This window comes from Oryx dammah, unplaced genomic scaffold (assembly GCF_014754425.2).
Source record: "Oryx dammah isolate SB20612 unplaced genomic scaffold, SCBI_Odam_1.1 HiC_scaffold_19, whole genome shotgun sequence".
In the NCBI taxonomy this organism is placed as follows: Eukaryota; Metazoa; Chordata; class Mammalia; order Artiodactyla; family Bovidae; genus Oryx; species Oryx dammah.
This window is the reverse complement of record NW_024070203.1, coordinates 12,657,937-12,684,561: the sequence shown is the minus strand read 5'-3', so window position 1 is coordinate 12,684,561 and position 26,625 is coordinate 12,657,937. Positions and strand designations below refer to the sequence as shown.

The following is a 26,625-nucleotide window of genomic DNA, read 5'->3' as shown; positions in this document are numbered from 1 at the left end:
ACCATCTTACTTGTCTCCTGAGAAACCTGTATTTGGGTCAAGAAACAGAACCATGTATGGAGCAACAGGTTGGTTCAGGATTCAGAAAGGAGTATGACAGAACTGTCTGCTGTCACTCTGTTTATTTAACCTATATGCTGAGCACATCATGAGAAATGCTGGGCTGGATGAGTTACAAGCTGGAATCAAGGTAGGCGGGAGAAACATCAGCAACCTCAGATATGTGAATGATACCACTCTAATGGCAGAAAGCGAAGAGGAACTAAAGAGCCTCTTGATAAGGGTGAAGGAGGAGAGTGAAAGCTTCAGCTTAAAACTAAATATTAAGAAAACGAAGATCATGGCATCCAGTCCCATTACTTCATGGCAAATAGAAGGGGAAAAGGTGGAAGTAGTGACAGATTTCCTCTTCTTGGGTTCTAATATCACTGCAAATGGTGACTGTAACCATGAAATCAGAAGATTATTGCCTCTTGGCAGGAAAGCTATAACAAGCCTACAGAGTGTGCTGAGAAGCTGAGACGTGACTGCCGACCAAGGTCTGTACTGTCACTGTGGTTTCCCCAGTGATCACTTACGGCTGTGAGAGCTGGACTGTAAAGGAGGCAGAGGGCCAGAAGACTAGATGGCTTCCAGCTGTGGTGCTGCAGAAGACTCCTGGATGTCCCTTATACCGCAAGGAGACCAAACCAGTCAGTATTAAGGGAGATGAACTCTGAATACTGCTTGGAAGGACTGCCACTGAAGCCTGAAGCTCCAGTATTTTGGCTACCCAATGTGAAGAGCCGATTCATTGGAAAAGTCTCTGATGCTGGGAAAGATTGAGGGCTGAAGGAGAAGAGGGCATCAGAGGAGGAGATGGCTGGATGGCATCACTGACTTGATGGACATGAGTGTGAGTGAACTCTGGGAGTTGGTGATGGACAGGGAGGCCTGGCGTGCTGCGATTCATGGGGTCTCAAAGAGTCGGACATGACTGAGCGACTGAACTGAACTGAGAATAAACAGAAATTTGAAAAGAGCACAGATTCTACGTCACTGCTTTCTATTCATTTTCTTAGTGGAAGTTGTTGGACTGAACTTTCTAAAACTTAAGTATCTAATTGGATGGGTTTTACAAGAGATTGTTCATTCTGTACTCTGATTTACTTTAATCAGACTAATGGATTAGAAGAAGGAAATTTCAGGTACATTTTTAATGGAAGATTTGTTCTCTGAGGAATTGAGGGGAAAAAGAATACATAAATTGTGATGGTGGGGTCCATGATAGGGGAGACTGTGAACCAAAGCCCACAGTTTCTAGGTGCCAGATTCTGTTCTAAGCCCTGCACTCACTCTGATGTAATCATTACAGTGTGCCGCTGACTACTAGCATGATCTCTGCTTCATAGATAGAGCAGCTTGAGGCACAGCAAGGTTAAGCAGATGCGTTGGTTTTGGGGGGCGTACTGTACTGCTTGAGAGCCCTGGAAATGTTGGAAACAACCTAGAGCTTGATTTTTTTTTTTTTTTTTTGCTTCCCTGTGTTATGGAGAGACCAGTGTGACTGGAGCACTGTGAGTCAGTGGTCGAGAAGTCAGGAAAGTGGGTTGGGGCTGCTCTTCTCTGGATCTCGGAGGCCCTGGCTGGGATTTTGAAAATGTATCTGAAGTGTGTGAACATACATCTGTATTGGTAAGGTTTGGGGGATAGAAGAATGGTAACATGATATAACTTTCTAGTTTGGAAGAATCTAAGATACAGTTATGTTGTCTGGAAAACAAGCTGTGAGTATGAGTGTGTGTCTGTGGCGGGTGGCCGTGGAGGATCCTGGGACACCAGGGGGCTTGATGGGAGATGGTGGTGGTGTGGGGAGAAGGTGAACTGTGGGAGTGGTCAGTGGTGATCAGACAGGTGATGTGTTTTGTAGATAAAGCCAGCAGGTTGAACTGACCCTTGAATGTAGGATATGAGGAGAGAGGCACTGGGGATAGTTCTAGAGCTTTAGCATTGAGCAGCTGGGTTCCATTACCAGGACTGTCTTAGGAGGGCAGTTTTACTGAGGGGAGGGGAAATGGGTAGAATTGGTGTTTCTTTTCTATATTGATCTTGAGATACCTGTTTGACAACCTAGTGGACATGTCAGATCATACTCTTAGGAGGTCATATGTGAGTTTGGAGCTGGGGAAGATAACTTTGGGAGTCAAGCGAGTATATATGGACTGGATAAAGTCGTTTGGGGAGAAGTGAGTGCACATAAAGGGGAGATGAGAAGACTGAACCTTTTAAGTCCTTTGGTGTGTGATACCTGCAAGAAGAGATCTATAAAGGCTGTTGAGAAGTAGCCAGTGAGGGAGGAGTGTGTGATGTTCAGAAATCAAGTGAGAAACAGGGTTCAGGATGGGGAGAGGGGTCAGCTGTAGCTGCCAGGAAGGGGAATAAGGTAAAACCTAGTAACCTCCAGATTTGTCTTTGCTAAATCCTGTTAATCCTGCTGTGCAGTATAACCCTAAAATTCAGACTGCCCTTTTATAATCCTGCCAATGAACACTGTTAATCAGGTTTTAATCACTTTTCTCCTGGACTGTTTTTTGAATTATTACTTTCTCTCCTGATTACAATACAAAATGCATGTTTATTATAGAAAATATACCCCACTTCCCCAGTTCCTTACCCCACCTTACCACCAGATAGCCACAGATAACCTTCCTTCCCCCATCCATTTCTATCTCTTCATACATGTATGCATATAATGCTTCACTTTTGCTTTTTAAAGTAAACATGGTAGAACTAATTATCTAATGTTAGAGATTCTCTGAGAGTGTGTATGAATGTGTGGCAGCATCCATCATGGTGGAGTAACCTAACGGAACTCCCTGTGTTTCCCTCAGTTTATATCTTAAATGAGTCCTGATGAATTTTCCTAAGATAAATTCTTCTCTAAGCCTTTAGTACATATAGCATAGTGATAAAAAACATGGACTCTGTTTTTGAGAGTAATCCATGCATATAGCAGGAAATGTGGAAAACAGCGAAAAAGTGTATTATTTTATAGAATAATTGTTGTTATAATTTTCATCCATTTCTTGCTGATCTTTTTTTTTTGTTTGTCTAAATGTGCATGCACAACATTTTGTTTGTCTGTTACTAACAAGGATCACACTATGTTTTCCAGCCAGCATTTTTTTCATAACTTATTCTCTCTTCTATACGTATATAATACTTTGGTCAAAGTATATAAGGAGTTTCATAATTCTGTTTGTTGTCAAATTGCTCTTCAAAAGGATTGTACCATTTGAAAGTATATTTATAAAGAATTTTGTTCTCTTTAAATTTTTAGGATAGACCACTTTCTTGTTGAACTCTTAAATGAAGTTCTACTTGGATACAAAGATGAGGACTAGATAACTTCTTGAGGTTCCTTCTAACCCCTAGGATGAAGATAATAACTAACATTTGTGTAGTGCTCTAAAGTTACAAAGTGAGTTCTCATACATCATCTCACTTGATCCTCACAACAGCCCTGTGAGGTAGGTAGGACAGGTATTGTTGTTCTCGTTTTAGAGATAAAAGAAACTGGTAGAGAGGTTAAGGATTTGGTCAGGTTTTATTTAAGTGTTTTAGCAGGGACTTGAATCCAGGTCATATGACTGCAATAATCACGTTCCTTTCACAAGATTTTATACAACTGCACATTTAGAATTGTGATATGTCAGCTAGTAAAATGACATTTGTTCGGTACAGAAATAAACCTGTTGATAATATAAATACAGTGTCTTGCATTCCTTTTCCATGGCTCCTCCCCTGCCATTAAACGAATGACTCTCTTTTGATTAGGGGAAGGTAACTTAATTATATAGTTATATTAAACATCTACTGTTTTCCCCAACTTGTGGGGGGAGGGGAAAGTTACATTGTGTTTTTCATTCTGTGTGTGTGTGTGTGTTTGCGTGCGCATGCACTTGATGTAACTCAAAAGTATATCTCCATTACTTAGTCTCACACATGTAGCATGAAAGTCTTCAAGGAATAGAGTACAGCTAGAACTTGAATCTTTTGGTTCTAGCATGATCCTAGAATTGCAAGCTTTTCAGGGTATTTACTCTTTTTTGTATTTCTTTAACCAAAATTGGGATTAATTAAGTATTCCAGGTGTAGCTGCTTACGATGTTCACAGAGGTACAGTGAGTGATAAGTGAGAGTGTGTGACAATGGAGGGCCAACCAAGAAGAATCACAGCCAGTCTTCTCTTTGACCAGTTGCCTCATGCGGTAGAAGTTTGTAAACTGAATTGGGAGCTTGTTAGTGGCATTATCCCATTTTAGGAAACTGTCTCAGTGTTTTCTGTACTGCCTTTAAACACTTAACATCACCAATATTTAAAAAAAAAAAATTTTTTTTTTTTTTCCCTAGTTGTTGGTCTTGACGATATTATGGATGAAGGAGTTGTTAAAGAGAGTGGCAATGATACCATTGATGACGAAGAACTGATTTTACCTAACAGGAATTTGAGGGACAAAGTAGAAGAAAATGCAGTGAGATCACCAAGAAAATCACCTCGTTTAATGGCACAAGGTAACTACCGAAGAGAACTAGCTAGAAAGTCAAACGTAGGGACAGATGTGATAGAGTGTAAACTTGCTGAGCAGTGATAGTATTTTCTTGGTGTTTGCTAACCTGAGGCATTTTGATCATCAGTTTTGAGATTGTATCAATCTGTTGGTATGATTTTTTTAAAAATTTTTGTTGAAATTACACATGATTCAGAGAGTTGACTAGTCCTATGAGTTTCCAGTACTTGCCATCCTACTACTTTTTTCCCTTTTCTCAGAGGAAACTTTGGTTTTATTAATTATTGTTACTTTTTTGGTATTCCATGTCTCTTAAGTAACACATGTATATTTCTACTTCTTGACTATTCTGATGATTGTATTTATTGATTTCCCATTCTGGATGGTGAACTTAGCACTCTTTTCTCCTCTTGTTCCCCCATGAAACAAAAGTATATTTTCTCGTTTTTCTAATAGATAATTTCACAAGATCAGTAGGAATTACTTACGTTATTATGAGTCAGTGTGCTGTTAGTGATGATCCTTCTAATAAACTGTTCTATACAACTTTGTCTTTCTGATTTAATAATTGATCATTTGCTTATTAGTTTACACGTTTGCACACACAGCTTTTAATCAGTAATTACACCCTAACTACTCTGCCAGTGGTCTGAATCTTTTCTGAATATATTTGTGCATATCAGGCATTCTGTTCATTTTCATCTTGCCGAGGAAAGTGTCTTTGGGGACCTTCTGATCTGCTGCTATGTGCAGTGCTATGTTAGCCCTATGTAAGCTAGAGGCGTGGCTGTTGTCCACAGAGCTCCCTTTACTAATCTTCTGAGGATTCTGTTCCGTACTGCAGTTCCTATTTACTTTTCTTTGGTTTAGTTCCTTCGTTGTGGTGACACACCTCTTCTAGTAGTTTTGTGAGGAAAAGGAGTATGTGTATATATATATATATTTTTAAACCTTGTATGTTTGCAAATGTATTTATAATCTGTTCTCACTCAAGGTTGCTGATTGTTTTTCCTCAGAAACTTGAAAGTGATACTCTATTTTCAGTCTGGGAAAATCTTTTGAATTATTTCACTGATTATTTCCCCTTTTATTTTCTTAGCTCTTGTTTCCTGGAACTCCTATCATTCAAGTATTAGATAGTAGGGACTGGCTCTTCTATTTTCTTCACTTATCCACCTCTATCTTCTTCCTCTTTTTACTGAGTTTTTCTCGTGTTCATCCATCAACTTTTTCATCAGATTCTGAGTGTTCTTTTTTGTTTTTGGAATAATGCTTTTTGTAGCATTTTGACCTTGTTTCACGCATGTGGTATCTTATGTTGTCTTTCATAAGATACTTAACAGTGTTTTAAACTTTTAAAAATTTCTTTTCCTTTTTCTTTTTTTTTTGCTTCTGTCTTTCATGTTAAGAGACTTTCCTAAAATGTCTGATCATTGGTAGTTTGCTCAGTGTTTAATGTTTTGTTGACTGTGAGCATTCTCTATGGTAATCTGGCTGTGTAACGTTTTGGAGGAATCCCTGATATTAGAATTTAGATTGTTAGATTATTAGATTACTAGCATACATGGAAACTCTTTAGGGAAGCTGATGGGGGCATCTCAGCTTTCAGCACATAGAGAGTCACATAATCTTAAAAATTTCAGTGTACTTTACTGCCACTCTTATTTGTGCTTAATGTTCCTTAGTCTTAAAACTGTTTTTATACTCCTTAAAGAGTAAGCCTCCGCTCTTGGATAAGAAACTGGGAAGAGCAGTTGCCCAATAGATGGAACAGAGGAGAGGGACCTTGGGGTCCAACTGCTTCTTAAATAACTTGGCTTTCAACTCCTCGTGTGAACTGCCTGCCTTCCTCCCTGCTTTAGGAGCATCCGGGGTCACCAGTTTCTAGGCCTTTGGAGATGACAGTGGTACTGGTTTGGCCAGCACTGCCAGTTAGTGTTCACCTTGGCGGATTCTCTGCATCAGAGTTTGATCATCTGTTGTTTGGCCTCCTAAATTGTCCCTGTTTTCTCTTATTCTTCCTTTCCTTTTAGATTTGTAGCTTTTGGGTAGTTTTGATGTGGAGTTTAAGAAGTAAATTAACTGAGATATATATATTTACTTATCTTTTCCTCAATTTTTTTTAATTGGTTATTTGGTGGATATTTGTGACTTTGAGAAATGAAAGAATGAACATTTCAGACAAATAACAATAAATGTTTGGCCTATGTAGTCCAGCTTCAAACTAAGGCAGTTTATAGTTAGAGGAGATAGTTAAATTATCCTTTGCTAATTAATCAGTTACTGTTGGAAAATAGCTTTTTGTTTAAATACCTTCACAGTTGAATGTGCTATTCATTTATCAACCACTTAGATAATGGGTTTTAAAAGTTTTTCATTTATTTCAGGGCAGATAAATATAGTAGAGTTATAAATTATTACAAACTGCCTTCAAAACTTTAAAAATTATCAAAATATTGATAACCATAAAAATTTTAGTTATTTAAAATTGTTCATGTATCTGAGTTTGAGTGGTTCATAATCCAGTAAGTAATTTTTTAAAGTTGTGGGGTACCTACCTGAAGACTAGATATTGCACCAAGTCTTGGGGTGATTAGGAAGGGTTTCTAAGGTTAGGATGACCATATAATTTATAATCCAAACGGGGACACTTGAGTGTCGTGACTGCAGGCGATTCCTAGGGAAGTTAGAGACGGAGGAAGACGTGTAGCGCCTTCTGTAAGACAGTCACAGCTCAGGGTCAGTGATACGTGACACATTAGGAGAATGTTCTAAATATCAGTGCATTGTAGGGTTTTGTGTTAAAAAGGAAAGAGGCTTTTTTAAATTGGTGACTTAGTTTTCATGCAGAGTTGATGCAGAGGTATTGATGTGCGTAGGCTTGGATATATAGCTCCTTATTTTGTATTTCAGTTTGTGGGTTGTTTTTCCGCTTAGTGAATTGTTATATTTTTTTCTTAGTGAATTATTTAGCTTTCTTTCCAATTCTTTTCACTTTGTGTTTCTGTTTTCCTTGGAGGATGTATCCAGTATTATTTTCATACTTTACTCATTTTCTCTTCTGAAACATTTTCATGGTTTCAATCTTTTAAAATATAATTTCTTTTTTGGTTGATCTGTGTCGAGTACTTCAGTGTATATTTGACTTCTTGGTATATTTAAACTAGTCAAGGAATAGATTGCTAAAAATGGAGATACAATGGAAGTACATTTATAAGGGCATTAGAATTCCTTTGAGGCTGTGGTGAAACTCACACAGATCCTATTGTGATAGATGGTTTGGTTCAGATTTCATTGGCACTTGAATTTGTTTCCTTTTATATATTTAAAGGTATTTAATATTTAAAACTGTATGATAATCTTGTTTGAGATGGGTAGTAATATAAAGGATCTTAATTAATTTTTAGTCTCAGCTTATTTTTATAAAAAGGAAACTTGATAAAAATATTTGTCTTATTGTAAAGTATAATATCAGTCTGAATTTTATAGAGGTTTTTTTCCTGCCTCAGATTGATAGAACTTTGATAAGTATAAAATTTAACATATCTAAAATATGGTCCATCACGAGTAGATATTTAGTACATTTTCATTGAAATGGGAAAATAAATTTTATAGCTCAGAATAAATTGCACTGAAATAAAAATACATGGCAACATAACTAAGTTATTTTTATTTATTTTTTTCCCTTGTGATAGAACAAGTAAGAAATTTGCGACAAAGCACTATTGCCAAGCGTTCAAATGCAGCACCTTTAAATAGCACAAAAAAGGCACCTGGGAAGACTGTGTCTGCCCCTAAAGTAGGCGTGAAACAACCAGAAAGGTGTCAGATTAAAGAAGCAGCTGGTACATCACCGAAATCGGAACACCAGAAAGAGAGCAGAAGGAGCAACCGACACAGTGGACAGGTTGAAGCGGCAGTTTCATCTTGTCTTGAAATGAAGGATGAAGCTGGATTAGATTCTGAGCAGAAGTGTAATAATCAGGGAGAAGCAAATGTGCCATCTCATGAGTTAAATTGTCCACTCCTTTCAGAGACTTGTATTAATATTGAAGAAAAGAAAAGTGAAACTCTGGAATGTAAAACCAAGTCTGTTAGCCCATTATTTAAGTTTTCAGATAAAGAAGAAAATGAACGGAACGATTCCATTTCAGGTAAAATGGATGAGACTATTGTTGAAGAAATGAAGGCAGGAGAAGTTGAACAAGAATCAAAGGAGACAGTTAAATTACCCCACAAAGATGACAATGTCATTAAGGAACCTGCATCTTCTGATGCTTTCTCTGGCAGTGCTGCTTGTACAAACCCAAACAAGACAGAAAAGAATTTTGTCAGTTTGTCTGGTTCTGTGGATAAAGTAAATGAATGTAGTTTGGAATTGCAAGATAGCATGGAAGTTGCTGATAAAGCTAAGAACTCCCCTCTATTTCAAAGAAATGAAATAGAAATGGCTTATTGTAAAGGGACAGAGTCTAATGATAAGCAATTGGAGGGCACCAGATTTAATAAATCAAACTTGGAGGTGGTTAGTACCGGTGCTTTTGAACCAGAAAGGAATACTTTAGAAAATGCTATTTGTGATGCACCTGACCAAAATTCAGAACAGTTGAATATTGTTGAAGATATTAAAATGGAGTTTCATGAAACAGCAACCCTTCAGGATGATAGAGATAGCCAGTCAAGTAGTGTTTCTTCCTTAGAATCAAAAAACATAAAATCTAAACATAAAAAACCTGTAATTCATCCTAAGCAAACCTTGACAACAGACATTCAGAAAAAAGTTGCTACAGTAAAGCATGAATTAATGCATAACAAAACTAAAGCTAATGTCAAAAGTGTGAAGCGGAATGCTGATGAATCAGAATCTAAGCAGAATTTTCAAAGGCCAGTCAAAGTGAGAAAAAAACAAGTTGATAAGGATTTGAAGATTCAGAGTTGCATTTCTGGGGTTAAATCTGTGAAAAATCAAGCTCATTCTATATTCAAAAAAACATCACAGGATCAAAATTTAGTACAGATTTCCAAACCCTTAACTCATTCTATGAGTGATAAACCTCATGGTCACCCTAGTTGCTCTAAAGAACCTCACCATCCTGTACAAACTGGACACTCATTGCAGGCCAGTCAGAAACAGTGCCATAAGCCCCAGCAGCTGACTCTAGCCGCGAGAACCAATAGTCATGCAAAGGAAGAGCTGGAGCATGCAGGTGGTGGAGAACATTTAAAGGAAGAGGAAAAATTGAAATTAAAAAAACCTGAGAAGAACCTACAACCCCGCCAAAGAAGAAGCAGCAAAAGTTTTTCTTTGGATGAGCCACCGTTGTTCATTCCAGACAACATAGCTACTGTAAAAAGGGAAGGCTTAGATCATAGCTCTTCATTCGAATGCAAATATATCTGGACTCCCAGCAAGCAGTGTGGGTTTTGCAAAAAACCACATGGCAACAGGTGTGTGTGTGTGTGTGTGTGTGTGTGTGTGTGTGTATGTGATACGTACATTAAAGAGAATTGCTGTTTTTTAGAGTGAGATTAGTGTGAGAACTTTTTGTAGAAAGATTATTTATATGCAAAGACTTTTGCAAAAACAAAAACCCCTCCTCAGTCCTGGATGATAGAAAGATGGAGCCACTGAGTACATCAGTATTCTAGAACACTTTAAAATACATAGTCTGACCAAAAACTGATATATATGGAATTGTTTTGTCATTGTAATCAGTTAGAGACTGTAACTTAGTCATTGCATCTTAAGAAAAAAAAAAAAATGAGAAAATTTTTATAGGGCTTTGGGCCTGTAAGTTATATGTTATTTTGTTTGGCTTGAGAAGAACTAGTAATAAAATGTGAAGGGCGTAATGGAAATTTTATATATATATACATATATATATATATATATATACACACACATACATATATATACACACACACATACACTTTCGTTTGTTTATTTTTAATGAAGCAGTTCCTCTGACTTAATAACTACTTAATAGCTACTTTATAACTATCAAACTTGACTTTAGAATGAAATTTTATAGCTAAAACAACTATTAAATTACCCAGGGGAATTTTGTATGTAACATGGGATGGAGTGAAACCTATATTTTGTTTTTTGCTATTTTAGTGATTTGGATTTCCTGTGAATTCTCCTCTTTAGGAGGTGATTTTATAGCACTGCCCTTGACATTCTTTCCACAGGACTCAGTGTTATCCTTAGTTTTATGACACTGCCATCCTCTGCTTCCCCTCTGCCCCCCTGTGTTTTTTATTTGCTAGCTTTTTCAGAAAATGAGAACAAGAGATGAAGTGGAATTTTCAGCTACAAGATTATCCTGTTCAAGTGTTGAGATTGCTGTTGGAACTTCTATCAACATTGATATAATAAAAGAACATTGTAACTTGCACATTGTAATATCTTTACTCATGAAAGTGAATGTTAGTATGAAAATGAAACTCTTTAGGGAGGGACAGTTTAGTGCAGTGTGCTGTAATACATTATTTGGTGTGGAAGATGGTAATTGGGAGTTGCTGGGGCTGTTCTGTAAAAAATAACTTTTATGTCAAGTTCCTTCATTTGTGATTCAGCCTGTAGCCTGTTTTTAGTGTCAGTAGTTACTTTATAACAGCATATTCCCAGTTTTTAAAACTGACTTATTTGAATATAGTGCTACATTTGCCCTCACTTTTGTGCTCTTTATGTTTTTTTGTTTGCTTGTTTAAAATACCTTATTAAAATATTCTAAAGTGGGCTTAAGAGAATTAAGGGCTGGATGGTCCTTGTGTCTTTTAGAAGACCTTGTTTCTTTGCAAGCATCTTCTAAAAATGATCACACTGACATGTTGTCAGAGTAATCAGATAGAAGCCTTAAAGTGAATAAGTTTCTGAAATGAAACTTTGGCCTAGAGTCGTAAGCCATGGTATAAGGTACCTTTTTTGAGATAACTTCTGTTATGATGGCCTCAGGAGTTTGCTCAGGCTTTTAAATGAAGACTGTCACTTCACCAACATCAGTTATTTTCCTAAAATGAAGATTTAGTGTTAAGTCCCATTGTTCTTTTACCTAAAGCTGCCTTTTGGATCTACCCTGTAAAACCTAGAGTTTCTTTGCCTCCATCTGGAAAATGACCTAATATTCTAATATTAGATGTGTAGGGATTTTGAGTTTACCCTATGTAATTGAAGTGAATATTATAATATTGGAAAATCAATTTTGGAAGCAACATTTCTTATTACTTCAATTATGTGAATAAAGAAGCTTAAGTTATTGATTGTTTTTTTTCTTTACATGTTAATTAGCCTTCACTACTTCTTTGATGCTTTCTGCTTGTATACACTGAGGTTACTCAAAAAAATGCAACCGCCATGCAGCATGTAATTTTCCTAGTTTAATCCACGTATAAGTATATGAATTTATTAGGAAGGACATATGTGGAAATAATTTTCATCCATTTCTTTGATCTCATGCACTAGCTACATTCAGTGAAAACTATTTGTTAATGTGACTTTTTTTCTTTTTTTTTTTTTTTTTTAGCACTTGTGACATATTTATTCCTATAAAGGTTACGTTATTACTTCAGCATTTTATATATAATGCAACTGAGGTTAGCTTCATGTTTATGCTTCCATTTGGAAATTGTATTTTTAAATACAGATTTGTTCATGGTGTGGCCAAATATAATATTTGACCTTAAGAAACTTTTGTACATGTCCTAAAGGCAGTAGACATCGACTGCCTTATGGTTTACGCTTCATCCTGTTTCGGCTTCCATTTATTTTCTGGATTCTCCTTACAGCTAAGGCATATTCATTATTGTAAAAACCAGACTATTTAATCCTTTTTTAAAAAGTTACGTTTGAACTTCTTTTTAAACATAAACTAGTTGGCATTTTGGAAGGAAGAAATCCTGGTCTTTTCATAATAACCTATGTTGTAGTTTCTAGTATTCCCTCCCTCTCCAGGTGACATTTGCATCTTCAGTTTGTATTACACTTTCTTGTCCAGTTTTAAAAGATTAGTTCATTGGATGAAATTTAGAAACAAGTCTACTTTGCATAATTGAGTCATAGCTTTAAGCAAGAAACCTTTTTCTTAAAAGGAAATTTTCTCTTAGTGATTCTGGTTTTTCTCAGGAATTTACAAGTTTGATAGATAAATATTTTTCTCTGCAGATTAGATTGTTAGTGACAACAATAATGATTTAGTGTTTATGTGGAAATCATTTTATCCTAGGGAAAAGTGAGTACATGTACATTCACAGTAATACAGTCTCAGTTACTTTTATACTTAGAACTTGATGGCTCATCTTAAAATATCTCTGTTGTTAGTGAGTTTGTGACTTTTTAAGAACAGGAATTCTCAACGTTGCCTTTGTGGTTTGCTCTGAAGAAACATGGAAATTTTCTAAGAATATGTTTTAATTTGTGCCAAAAAGATTAGAACTAGGATTACATTTTAAATTGGTTAAATTATAGTAGGATTTAAAATTTTGTATATGAACATATAACAGTAGTAGAACACAACAGATATTTCTAAAGTTTTCCATTTAACTGATTTCATGCTGACTTGGTCCAATTAATTCAGAGCTAAACTTCACACGTTAATTGTTTTTGGTGATTCTTTTCTTTGAGTGGTTTAGCCTGTTGGTGATGAGAATTTCAAGGACAGAGCAGAAAGTAGGAGAGTATGTTCGCTATTTGATCCATACTCCCATTTGTAAGCCATGAGGAATATCATGAAAAGGGAAGACAATGTATCTTCTCTTTTTTGAAAAGCCATTTAAAAATACATGTGTGGTTAATAAAGTTTGTAATACTGCTAATTATTTCCTCTTTTGAAATTCTCCAGTTTCATTTTCAAGTCAATTACATATTCCCCTAGGACATGGTAATAATACTCATCAGTGTAATTTTTTGGTTTTTCAGAATTATATTTAAGTGTATTTATTACTTAAAATATAAATCATTAAGATTACATCTGTGGTTGGCACTATAGTTTTGAGATTTGTTTTTCATAGCTTCTCAAGTTCGAGGAGATATTTCCAGAATAAACTTGGGGTATGGTGATATAGTGAATACATTCTACATCATAAAGTGACTGTTCCCTGGTCAAATAAAGATTTGAAATTTCCTAATATGTGCTTTATAGTTTGTTAGTTAGGTTTGGGTTTGGGACAAAAGCATAGCCATGGTCATAGTTGAAACTATTCCAGGCTTGCTTTGAAGAAATTGTTAATATAGCTGTGATGGGGAACACATTAGCTTTCTTTCAGTATTTCAAAAGAATCAACCTAGATAGTTATTTTCAAGAAATGGGAGTTCTTACAACTTTGGAGTCTGAAATAGAAGAACTTTTCTATTTTTTAAGCTTTGTATTTTTCTGTTGGCTATATGATCTGTGTCATTGAAACAAGCAATAGTGAGTGAAGTCGCTCAGTCATGTCCGATTGTTTGCGACCCCATGGACTGTAGCCTACCACACTCCTCTGTCCATGGGATTTTCCAGGCAATAGTACTGGAGTGGATTGCCGTTTCCTTCTCCAGAGTATCTTCCCGACCCAGGGATCGAACCCAGGTTTCCCGCTTTGTAGACAGATGCTTTACCATCTGAGCCACCAGGGAAGTGAAACATGCAATAGACCTATCTAAAATCTTTTCACACCTAGAAACCGTTTCTATCTTGCAGACAAATACCGCATTGTTAGAAAGTTTTCTCTAGGGCTATGAATCCAAAATATTCGGTATTTTTACTTAAGGCATGAGTTTTTTAATTTGTTTTTTTTTCAATGAAATTTTTTTTTTTTAATGAACCATGGAAGAAATGGTGACTTAACCCTGAAAAACTAGCATAAATATCACCACTTCAAGAATGGTGAATTACAGACATGAAAAAACAAAGTCCACAATATAGACAAGGGCACACGAGACGGAAGAGTGGAGTGGTCTGCAGTCAGGGACTTGATTTCAAGATACCCTGCGAGGTTTGAAACTCAGTGCTCTGAATTTTATAGTCTCTGTATTAAAATAGGACCTCTGATTATATTTAGAGAGAGTCAGCTATATCACCCAGTATATTACCTTTAGCATCTTACTGGACAATAGGTTTTTAAAAGGAGTTTTACATTGGTGTCTGTTGCCACCAGCTGCTTTATTTTACCATTTCAGTTTTTACTTGTAGATTATGGTTTAATGTGCAAGTCTACTGTGTTCCAAATGTCTGTAATTATATGTTTGTAGGGCTTTTGTAAATAGGCATTTGATCTAATATAACCTCTTCTATGGTTAAGTACAGAAAAAAAGTTTTGTCATTGTTGGTGGTGGCACTATTATCAAAATCAGCACAAAGTTTTTAGATCATTAAAGAACATATTTAAATTCTCCTAAATCTTTCAGATATACCATGAATTACTAACCTGAAGAAGAAAAAAAGAAAATGTTAAACATAATTAAGTGAGCTTTTGTCATTTTCTTAACAGTGGGTTGAAAAGTATGTGAAAAAGATAATTTTACCCTCAAATTGCTGTTTATGCATCTGTTTTGCTATTTTATTCTAAAGTAATTCCAGATATTCTAAGTTAAAAAAGCAAACTTTTTAGAGTGGTAAATATGCCCTTAGACTTTAATTGGCTAATGAAATAATTTGTTAGATAAAATACAGTAGAGGGGAAATGTAAGGAGATTGTTTGGAAATTAAAACTCAGCCTGAATAGTAATATCTTCATGTTGATACACTATTGGTCATTATTTGGGAAAACAGGTTTATTATCTGAGGTACAAGGTCAAGTAGTAAGCTCACACTCAAAAGTATGTAAAAAATTCTTAAGCTAAATCAGTTTGACGTGATGAACCAGGATATTTTGAGCTCTAAGAATAGTTACATAGTTAAGGTGGTTAATAAGGAAGTCAGTGAGGCTTAATTAAATTAGTTTTTGAGTTGCATTTTTGTTGCATCTGGTTTTTCTTTTTGTCACTTAAATTAGTTGGGTAACTGACTCCAGTTTTATGTATAAATTCAGGTCTTTGTGGTAAATGTAACTTGGATAGGTTGAATGTCAAAGCTTATCACCCTTCTCAGTGGAGAAATACCCTTATTCTGTATGTTAATTATTCCATACAGTATGCAGACAGACCAGTTGCTCTTTGTTTTTATCTTTATGTGCTCCACGAACCCCCCGCCCCCAGTATTTTCTCACTTATATTAGAGGGGAAATACTGACTTCTTTAAAAAGTTTCATTTTCATACAATATTCTTTGCTTGGAAAACTTTGACAATGTTGAACTGATAGAATGTGTAAGGATAGAAAACATGCACAATACCACAATACAGAAAATTCAGTTTAGGCTCATTTGGCGTTGGTTTTTTAGAAAATGTATCAAATCAGAGTGTTCTTTTTTCTTTCCAGGTTTATGGTTGGCTGTGGGAGATGTGATGACTGGTTTCATGGTGATTGTGTTGGGTTAAGTCTTTCTCAAGCACAGCAAATGGGAGAGGAAGACAAAGAATATGTGTGTGTAAAATGTTGTGCTGAAGAAGATAAAAAGACTGAAATAGCCGATCCAGATATTTTGGGAAACCAGGCTAAAGCTGAAATCCATAGTGAAGATAAAGCAATGGAACATGAAAAGCTTGGGTTACCAAAGCACACTACAGCAAATGATAAAACCAAGTATGTAGATGATCCAGTGAAGCACAAGGTCAAAATTTTAAAACGGGTGAGCTGCTCATTATGCATTCTTTTTATTTAAGAACTTGTATGGACTGACTGAGAATTTGAAATCTTTTAGATTTCACTGTAGTGTACATTTTCACATTTATTTTTCTACAGAAATGAAGGTTTACTTAAAATGTTTTGTTAGTTTTGGTGAAACCAGTTAGTGACGTCTTTGAAATATGCAGACTTATTCCTTAAGTCTTTGTGCTATGTCAGGTCTCTAGTTTGGTATTTGGATTTTCAGTGGTAGAATGTGTATGTGATCTTGTGGGGCGAGATAGAAATTGTGCTTACTGAGAAGTTTTTCTAAAAAGCTTTTCAGTCCATAAATATCTGTGAATGTTCTCTCTGTAAGGAAATATAATTTTAATTCTTTTGATTTTTGTTCCCAGTATTTGCTTGGAAGCCTTACTTCATAATTCCTCCCTTATAATGTGGTGTCTTAAAAAGTTAGTTTCCCCTCATCTTTCATTTTCAACTACTGTATTTTCTAAATAGAAATTTTAAGATACTTAATCAGTTACAGGAGAAGTGTATAAAGGTCACAGTCTTTTATCTAATTAATTTTTATTTTCATTGTCTACCTTTTTTATACTATGATTTTTTAAATCATTGGTTATTCTTGTAGGTAGCTCTAGGGAGGAAACACTGGTAACAAACATATATGGATGGTCAAATATAATAATTCCAAGATACAGTGAACACAAGTTATAGAGTTGGAAGGAGCCTTGGAAATTTTTTAGTCTGACCATTCAGATTGAGGAACATAAGCATGTTTTCTCTAAAACTTTCTCTTTTATTTACAAATGCAGTTCTTCCAGACATTCCTTATGTGACAAATCTGGATTAAATTCCAGTTTGCCAAATCCTTGTGGCATCCAACATTTTCTGTCTGCCAAGACTTTCTGAGAATTAGATTATGTCCTCCTAATATTTACTATTTTTCTGTTGATTTGATTAGCACCAAAGTAATCGATAATATAGAACTGAGAGTGCCGTTGCAGACAGTTTATAGCAAGTCTTGGAAAGGTTCTTTTAACGTTTAATCATCATTTCTTGGGTACAATTTCTTGGCCACTCAGAAATATAGCTTATTGTTTTGTCATAGTAAACCTCCATCTTGTCTAAAAAAACATTATAAAGCATTAACACTGAGTGTTTTAAGAAACCCTCTAGCTAGTCTTACCAGGTAAGGAACTGAGGTTAGTCTGATTTCATAAATAAATACATGAATGAAGTGATTACTGCTTCCTTTTCTTTTTCATGTTGAATTGTTAAATCTTCTTTGAACTACTCTGAATTTAGTTTATGGAATATGCTTTTTAAAGATCACTTCTTATGATTTTCTGTTGAACCATTTATTGGGTTCCTATTGTGTACCAAGTATGATATCAGATTTGAGTATGTATCACTGATTGAAATATGTTCCTGCTCTCAACTCTAGTTGGAGAGGTAGAAAATAAACACAAGTAAATAAAAAAGAGGATTCCCAGTCCAGAGAAAATCATTTTTTTTTTTTTTTTGGTATATACTGTCTTCCTAAAAACTATGATTTTATTTCTATACATAATGTTCTTATTAAATGATATTACTTGTTTCCAGGGGTCTCCAAATTCTGGTTTCATTTGTAGTTCTTTGTGGGTTATAATTATAGCTACACTGAACATTTGATACTTTCATAGGTAAATATGACTTTGTTCTAGATAGTAGTAAAGAAAAATACAGATAATTGATATCTTTACAATTTTTCCCTGCCCTTCTTTTTTTCATATCCACAGCTGACGAAGGGAAATCTTATATTTAATTTTCTTTCTAGTACAATTATTGGGAATATAATCTCAGTGTTTTTTAGTTCCCTTTATAGATGACTGTGTGTTCTGCAGAAAATAGGTGCTTAACAGGTGGGTTTTGGATGAAAGGATGAAGGTCCTTTTTGCTGTTAAGAGTTATGTATATCTTCACAGAACAGTTACTGGGCCAAAGAATGGGGTATGATCTTAAAAAGTTGTCACACTAAGTAGGTTTAATTTGTTTCATCTACATACTCATGAAGGTTGCATTGTATTTTAAAGATAGTTTAGTAGTTTTCATTCTAATGAATTAAATACTATTTTTCCTAGGAATCTGGTGAAGGCAAAAACTCATCAGACTGTAGGGATAGTGAAATTAAAAAATGGCAGCTAGCACCTTTTCGAAAGATGGGACAACCAGTGTTACCTCGGAGATCCTCAGAAGAAAAAAGTGAAAAAATGACAAAAGAGTCTACAACTGTTATTTGCACAGGAGAAAAAGCTTCAAAACCAGGTAGTAAGAACAGCAGAAATTATTGTATACTAATGTTTTTATATTTTAATGGCAAGAAAAATAGTTTAGGTGATTGACTTTACTTGAAATAAGACATTATTGTTTGGAATTCTTGGGAAGTACTAACAACCTCAGTAAGATAAGACCCCTGCCCTCATGGCATTTAAATAATAATGGGAAATGACAGATAATAGGGAGACAAAAAAATTAGAGAATTTGGCACTGAAGAAAAACTTGAATAATGGAATAGAGAGTCAAGGTCAAGGAGAATGGGAGGAATTTGTGTCAAAGAAAATGGAGGCGGTGGGATCTGAAGGAATGCAGAATTGTTTTGGAGGCAGGAATCCACAGAGGGCACAGCCGGGCTGAAGGCTTTGAAGTGGAAGCAGTCTGCATTTGAGGAGCAAGAAGGTCCCTGTGGAATGGTTAGAATGTTACAGATACATGAGGGATAGAATGGTGGCAGAAGGTGAGTTGAGAGAAAATTATGTAGAAACTGAGGCCATGACAGGAGTTTATTGTTTATTCTGAATAGAGTGGGGAACCTTTAGAGGAATTTACATGAGGGAATGCTGGCTCCCTTTTTTTTTGTGGAGACTGGACTGTCAGGGAATAGGAGAGAAGGAGAGTAGACTGGTTAGGAGTCTACCAGGATCTAGAAGAAAGGGTGGTGAAGGTGGTCAGGTTCAGATACGTTTTATAGTAGACTTGGTAGAACTTGCTGACAGGTTAGATGTAGGTAGGTGAAAAAAAAAAGTCTTAGCAGATGATTAGATCAGTGTTGGTGTTCTTTGTGGAGATGAGAGAGATTTGGGGAGAAAAAATTGAAAAATTATGTTTTGGGAATTTTGAGATGCTTACTAAGAGATCCACAAGGAGATACTTAGAGTAAATCTTTGGCTGATGAGTCTGGACTTCAGGCCGTGGAGTATAAATTTGGGATTTAGTGGTGTGTAGTCGTTACTTTAAAGCGTGCACTTAAATGTGAAGAGCTACATAGCGAGTTTGAGGATGAAGGAATAGAAGCAGAGGCCTCGGGACATGTCAGCATTTAGCACTTGGGCGGGAGAGAGGCTCCAGCAGAGGAGATCAAGAGATGGCCTTTGATGTAAGAGAACTGAGAGACCATGGCGACCTGGAGGCCAGGTTAAGTTCTGAGAAGGCAATGATCAACTGTCAGATGCAGTCTGGATAGCTGTTTGGGCTTCCCTCATGCCTCAGTCGGTAAAGAGTCTGCCTGCTGTGCAGGAGACCTGGGTTTGATTCCTGGGTTGGGAAGATCCCCTGTAGAAGGAAATGGCAACCCACTCCAGTATTCTTGCCTGGAGAATCCCATGGGCAGAGGAGCCTGGCAGTTCATGGGGTCTCAGGAGTCATACATGACTTAGCAACTAAACCATCCAACCAACCAGTGGGGACAAAAGCCAGTTGTAGTGGTGGATGGAGGAATGGAGGGTGAGGAAGTGGAGATGGTGATGGTGCATAACTCTTCCTAGGAATTTTGCTGTTAAAGGAAATAGAAATGGTGTAATGACCTGAGTGACTTGAAGTGGATATGAGGTCAGGATTTCTCTTTAAGGAGATAACATATTTGTAAGGTTATTGGGAATGATCCAGTAGGGAGAGAATTTGATGAGGTAGGAGAGAGATGATGGTTGAGGTTCAAAGTCCTTGAAGAGATCAGAGGGCATGGGATTCCCCCGGAGGGATTGGTCACCGGAAGGGACAGCTGATGCCCTGTAGTGGTAGGAAGGCTGCATGCAGAAGGAGCAGGGACGTGTGAGTGAAGTTAGTAGGTTTGGTGATGGGAAAATAGGTGGCATTTTTATTTCCTTAGTGAAATACGAAGTGAGAAAGTCAGACGAGGTTGAAGTTGGAGAGGCAGGTATTGTTGGTTTGAGAACAAAGAAGAAAAAGCCTAAAATATATGTTTTGGAAAGTGGGAGAGCAAATTTAAATTCTAGGACCTTTTAATAGGATTAGGGTAGTACATTGAGCTATCCACTTGAGATTTTTGGTTATAAATTTAAAGTGAGATCTGTTAGTACCAGTTCTTGCTTTCTCCAGTTATCTTTAGCTGTTTGTAGGCTATTTGGGTGAAGGATAAAAGTTAGCTTTCACCGGGTTATCGTTTTTGTCAATGTAGATGTTTAAAGGAGAGAGAATAAAGATGCTAAGGCTACAGGGGAAAGGTACATTTTGGGCTATCTGATCACATTGTGTGGATATATATAAAAATAAAATGAACTTCCCTGGTGACTCACTTGTAGCAAATCTGTTTGCCACTGCAAGAGACGTGGGTTTGATCCCCGTGTCAGGAAGATCCCCTGGAGAAGGAAACGGCAACCCACTCCAGTATTCTTGCCTGGAAAATCCCATGGACAGAGGAACCTGGTGGGCTGCAGTCCATCGGGTCACAGAAAAGTTGGACATGACTGAATGACTAAACAACAACATATATATTCCCTTCTTCAGGAGAACTTAGTTTCTAAGTAAAATTCATTTAGAACTTTTTTTTTTTAGGTATAATTGCCGTATAACAGTTTCAGTTGTACCATATAATGTATTGATATATGTATATATTGCAAAATGGTCCACTGCGATAAGTTTAGTTAACATCTGTCATCATACATAGGTTAGAATTTCTTTGTCAAGAATATTTCAGTGTGGGATATGGATTCTGATCTAATGATTTTAAAAAAGTGATTTTTTTTTTTTTCTCGTGGCACATGGGATCTTAGTTTGCCAACCAGGGATCAAACCTGCACCCCCTGCAGTGGAAGCATAGTCTTAACCCCTGGACCACCAGGGAAGTCCCTAAAAGTAGTGATATTTAATCAGTCAGCTCTGTTATAAACTTATATTGTGCATTAAAAAGGAAAATATTTTTTTAAAAGCAGCTTAGTGAGTTTTGATATTTATTTAAATTAGGTGCTCATGAGAAGCAGGAGATAAAGAAGAAGAAAACTGAAAAGGGACTGCCTGGTGTGCACCCTCCAGCTGTTCCTGCTTCCAAGCCTTCTACAGACCAGATCCGACAGAGTGTCCGGCATTCTCTAAAAGACATTCTTATGAAAAGGTAACACACATTGATACTATAAAAGATTGAATAATGTACGCTTCATGTATTTGAAAAATAATTGAGTTATTCTAATTTTAAGACTTACAGACTCAAATTTGAAGGTACCAGAGGAAAAGGCAGCAAAAGTTGCCACAAAAATTGAAAAAGAGCTTTTCTCTTTTTTTCGGGACACAGATGCTAAATATAAGAACAAATATAGAAGTTTGATGTTCAATTTGAAAGATCCTAAAAACAACGTAAGTATATTTTGTTCATGTCTGGACATTTATGTTCCCAGCTTTCCTACTGAGCACATACACAATACGTAGGGGTTAATAATTTAACACAATAGATCTATAATTTATTTCTTGAAGTGAGACCAGTAATTTTAATAAAGTCTTCTGCTATTGAATTGAGTTACAAATTCTGCACAGTGGTGACTAATGTTATACAGTGTCTTTTAAAATATAAAATACTAAATATATCTTAACCTGATTTATGTGAATTCTTTCCTTTATGTCCTTTGTTTAATCCAGTTCATCAAAAAATTCATTCCTATGTAATCTTCAAAAATCTGTTAAGGCAGATTTTATAGCTCTATAATTAATACTTTCTGATTTAAATTTGATAAAAAGATAGCTTTTAAATTATTATTATTAAAAATGACTTTAATTAAAAAAATCTTTTAGCAATGGAGTAAACTTTAATTGAGTACCTGATCTTTTCCTAGGGTTTTTTATTTGAGACTTAGAGGCTGTGGGTGTAGATTCAAACTCCTTAAATATTTGCTTAAGTTTTACAAGGTTTTCACATGAGTGCAACAGTTTGTGTAATGATACTGGCTGTAAGTGTGATACGAGATATTTTCTTGAAGTCTTCTAACTACTACTTAAGAAAAATCTTCATGTAAATTCTGCTGTCATGGTCCAGGGGATCAGATACTTATTGAATTATATAATCTGAAAACTTTTCTTCATGTAAATATTTATTTCCTTTAGATTTTTTTCTTTCAATTGGTTCTTTGCTTGGGAGTTCCTCCAAGCCTGTTAGGATTTAAAGATGTGAAGTTTTAAGAATATGAAAGACTGTGTTCTGTAAAGTTCCTTTAGGCAGTAGCTTTCATATAGTCATGGGTTGGCTGTTGTGATAGTGTGTGTCCCTGGTAAGACTTAATACAATTTTGGATAGGTGTTGTAATAACTTCACCACCATACATGCTTCTCCATTATGTGTTGATTTTTATACAAAATGTTTATTTTGCTGCCTTATTTGATGTTTCTAGAACACAAGGCTGTCATTTATTCTCTTTGCAGTAGGTGATGTGTGAATCATTAAACATTCATAAATCAGATTTCAAAATTGCATCTTTATTATGTTTCTATACAGCAGCTTCTCCTTGTTTTAAAAATGTTTTTCTCTCCTTCCCATTTTTAAATACCTCCAGATATTATTTAAAAAAGTGCTGAAAGGAGAAGTAACCCCTGATCACCTTATAAGAATGAGTCCAGAAGAGCTTGCTTCTAAAGAGTTAGCTGCTTGGAGACGAAGAGAAAACAGACATGTAAGATTATCTATGAATACGTATTTGTCTATATTAAAACGTACATTTTTTAGCCACAGAGAAAAGATATATACACAGAGGAAATTAAACTCAGAGTACACAGTTACGGACCTTTTGTTCTGTACTTCTCATTACTTATCCTCCATTGCTGCTGCTAAGTTGCTCAGTCGTGTCTGACTCTGTGCGACCCCAGAGACTGCAGCCCACCAGGCTCCTCCATCCATGGGATTCTCCAGGCAAGAGTACTGGAGTGGGGTGCCATTGCCTTCTCCGCATCCTCCGTTAGCCTGTTCTTAAATTTTCTCTTTTTTCTTTTCTGTTCTGCTTTTTCCTCATTTTCTCCAGTTATCAGCTTACATAACCTTATATTTTGTAAATCAGAAGGATGGAAAAATTGGTGAATCTATTCTCACTCACATTTTCACATTTCAGAAACACACTTTGAAGATTATGAATTTTGGTAATTTGTGGAGCCAAATTAAGTCAGAATGAAAAAGTTTATGTTTATAACCCCATAAATTCAGTTTCAAATACCAAATGCTTTGAAAAATAAGGGCTTCTTTTTCCCCTGTTACAAATTTATTGATAAAATGTGATCCTGAAGTGTCATGTATGAAAGTTCATAGTCACAGAAATACTTCTTGTTAAATGGCGATGTTCCAGACCTAACTAGTGTATTATATAACATATATAGTATGTACACTGTATTGCATTTTGTAACTGAAAAATCCTGAAAGTCACCATGCCAAGAGTTTTCAGTTGGGGTTTGTGAACGTGATATACCTTTGAAGGTGAGGTGAATATGTATCTTTGAGTTACTGTGTCAGCAAGATAGCCACATTATCCCATGTTTTTTATTACAATAAACTTAGAGTAATAGCCCTTTATTCTAGAAAATACTGATTCCTTATAGTTCATATTAATTGTCCATGATATACTTGATCTTAAGCCTCTAAATTGATTTTCTATCAAATCTGGTTCGAAGTGCAAGAGGCCTTAATTTGATAGATTGCATTCACTCACATCATTTATATATTTCTTCACTTTCACTCTGTGTAATTTCTCTTATTTTGCAAATAGTATCACCATTTCCTTTTTTCCCTCTGAATCCCAAATACGCACATGCCTTGCTTCTGCTTTGAATCTATGCCTACAAGTATCATCTGCATTGGAGACTTCTTTCTTTGAAGGAAAATTTGCACTTAACAATGGCAAGACAAGTGACTGGACCTATCTTTCTGCTGTCAACTTCCTTTTACTAGTTCTTTCTGTGCTTACTTTTTTATTATGTTTTATTGCTGAGCTTATTCACTGTAACCAAGTATGTTCCGTCAATAGACCACTGATGGAGGACTCCCTGTTTTTGTTATTTGAGTAAATTACTGTTCTGGGGAGTGTTAGAACATCAGGTTAAGAACCTAAGAGGAACTTGTTCTCATTTATTTCTCTTTGGCAGCTGCTAAAATAGTAGATCAGAAAGCAGGTTTTAAATGTAAATATTATGTTTCATCACTTTGCAAATAACGTTGCACTTCAGTTTCCTCCAGTTACTATACATTGACTTGGAGAAGGAAATGGCAACCCTCTCCAGTACTCTTGCCTGGGCTACAGTCCATGGGGTTGCAAGAGTCAGACATGACTGAGCGACTGACACACACGGACAGACACACAGACACACACACACAGACATACAGACACACACCCCCCACACACACACCCCATTGAAACCTTTCTGGGCTGAGATATGAGGTCTCATTCTTAAAACCCTAGCACTTAAAACAGTCTCTGACATTTGCAAGTACTCAGTATATATTTGTTTTTTGACAGACAAACTAAAGGTTAAAAATCATCTATGATTTTAATTGTAAAGTATTTCTTTAAAATATTTCCTGTTAGACCATAGAGATGATTGAGAAAGAGCAGAGAGAAGTGGAAAGACGACCTATCACAAAAATAACACATAAAGGTGAGATAGAAATTGAGAGTGACGCTCCAATGAAAGAACAGGAGGCAGCCATGGAGATTCAGGTAAACGATGATGATAAAAGTAGCATGTTTTATAGTGCCCAAAACATGAGGATTCAGAAAGGGTTTATTTGCCTAATATTCTTAAAGCAGAAAAAAATAAATTTTTAAGCTGTGTGTTTATTAGAGTAGTTTGGTGGTTTTTTGAGAGTGTTTAAAGTATTGTTTCTCTCTATGAAGCGTACAGACCACCTGCATCACAGACACAGACAGTTAAACACTTGATAATGTAGATTCCTAGGGTCTTTATGACTTAGAAATTTTCTTAGTAGGCCTTAAACTCTGTAGGTGCTTCCCGGGCAGACTGTACTTTGAGATCTGGTCTGACTTTTCTTATTTTCAAATATCAGTGAGGTAATAATATGAAATCTTATCTGAGGCCTTGCAGAATAGGAATGTTTGAGTTTTTATTCCATTTTATGTCATAATTAACATCTAGCACTTATTTTTTAAAGAAATAGAAACAACATATGAATGGGACAGTTTCATTTTGGGGAAAAAATAGCAGTTTGAAATACAAGTTCATAAATAACTGAGGCCAACTATTTTCTGTTAACCTAATTTTTACTTTCACTTTTGTTAGGAACCTACAGCTAATAAGTCAATGGAGAAGACAGAAGGATCTGAAAAACAAAAAGGAGAGGTTGACTCGATGTCTAAAGATACCACTAGTCAACACAGACAGCATCTTTTTGATCTTAACTGCAAAATTTGCATAGGTAATTGGAATTATTTCTTCGTAAAATGTTGCTTTCATTTTGAAATGTGGACACTTGTGATTTAAGTTGGTTTTTGTTTCCCCAGTGTTGATGTGAGTCAGTCTATGACTTAAAGGGTAGTAGTGAAACTAGTTTAGTGAGTAGTGACTAGCATTTCAGAACAAACAAAAACAGAAAATGGGAAACATCGCAGTGAATTGCACTGATAAAGATAAGGGCAATTTTGAGAGACTATGTCAGTCGCTCAGTTGTGTCTGACTTTCTGCCACCCCATGAACTGCAGCCTGCCAGGCTTCCCTGTCCTTCACCATCTCCCAGAGCTTGCTCAAACTCATGTCCATTGAGTCGGTGATGCCATCAAACCGTCTCATCTTCTGTCGTCTCCTCCTCCTCCTGCTTTCAATCTTTCCCAGAATCAGGGTCTTCCAATGAGTTAGCTCTTTGCATCAGGTGGCCAAATTATTGGAGTTTCAGCTTCAGCATCAGTCCTTCCAGTGAATATTCAGGACTGACCTCCTTTAGGATAGACTGGTTGGATCTCCTTGCAGTCCAAGGGACTCTCAAGAATCTTCTCCAACACCACAGTTCAGAAGCATCAATTCTTTGGCTCTTGGCCTTTATGGTCCAACTCTCACATCCATACAGGACTACTGAAAAAAACTGTAGCTTTGACTATATAGACCTTTGCTGGCAAAGTTATGC

General features: G+C 36.1%; 1 protein-coding gene across 5 annotated transcripts in view; it reads left to right on the top strand.

Annotated features, from left to right (window-relative positions):
• PHF3 (PHD finger protein 3) overlaps positions 1 to 26,625 on the top strand; it is a 90,254-nt gene that overhangs the window by 53,022 nt on the left and 10,607 nt on the right. For 2 of the 5 annotated variants that reach the window (XM_040261418.1, XM_040261420.1), the window contains 9 exons: positions 4,393 to 4,554; positions 8,246 to 9,998; positions 15,945 to 16,254; positions 18,374 to 18,557; positions 21,489 to 21,636; positions 21,719 to 21,875; positions 23,063 to 23,179; positions 25,076 to 25,207; positions 25,788 to 25,923. In XM_040261418.1, coding sequence (XP_040117352.1) covers positions 4,393 to 4,554; positions 8,246 to 9,998; positions 15,945 to 16,254; positions 18,374 to 18,557; positions 21,489 to 21,636; positions 21,719 to 21,875; positions 23,063 to 23,179; positions 25,076 to 25,207; positions 25,788 to 25,923 — 3,099 coding nt within the window. Of the gene's footprint in view, positions 1 to 3,319; positions 3,510 to 4,392; positions 4,555 to 8,245; positions 9,999 to 15,944; positions 16,255 to 18,373; positions 18,558 to 21,488; positions 21,637 to 21,718; positions 21,876 to 23,062; positions 23,180 to 25,075; positions 25,208 to 25,787; positions 25,924 to 26,625 lie in introns of all 5 variants that reach the window. The other 3 variants (XM_040261422.1, XM_040261423.1, XM_040261421.1) reach the window with 2 other exon arrangements.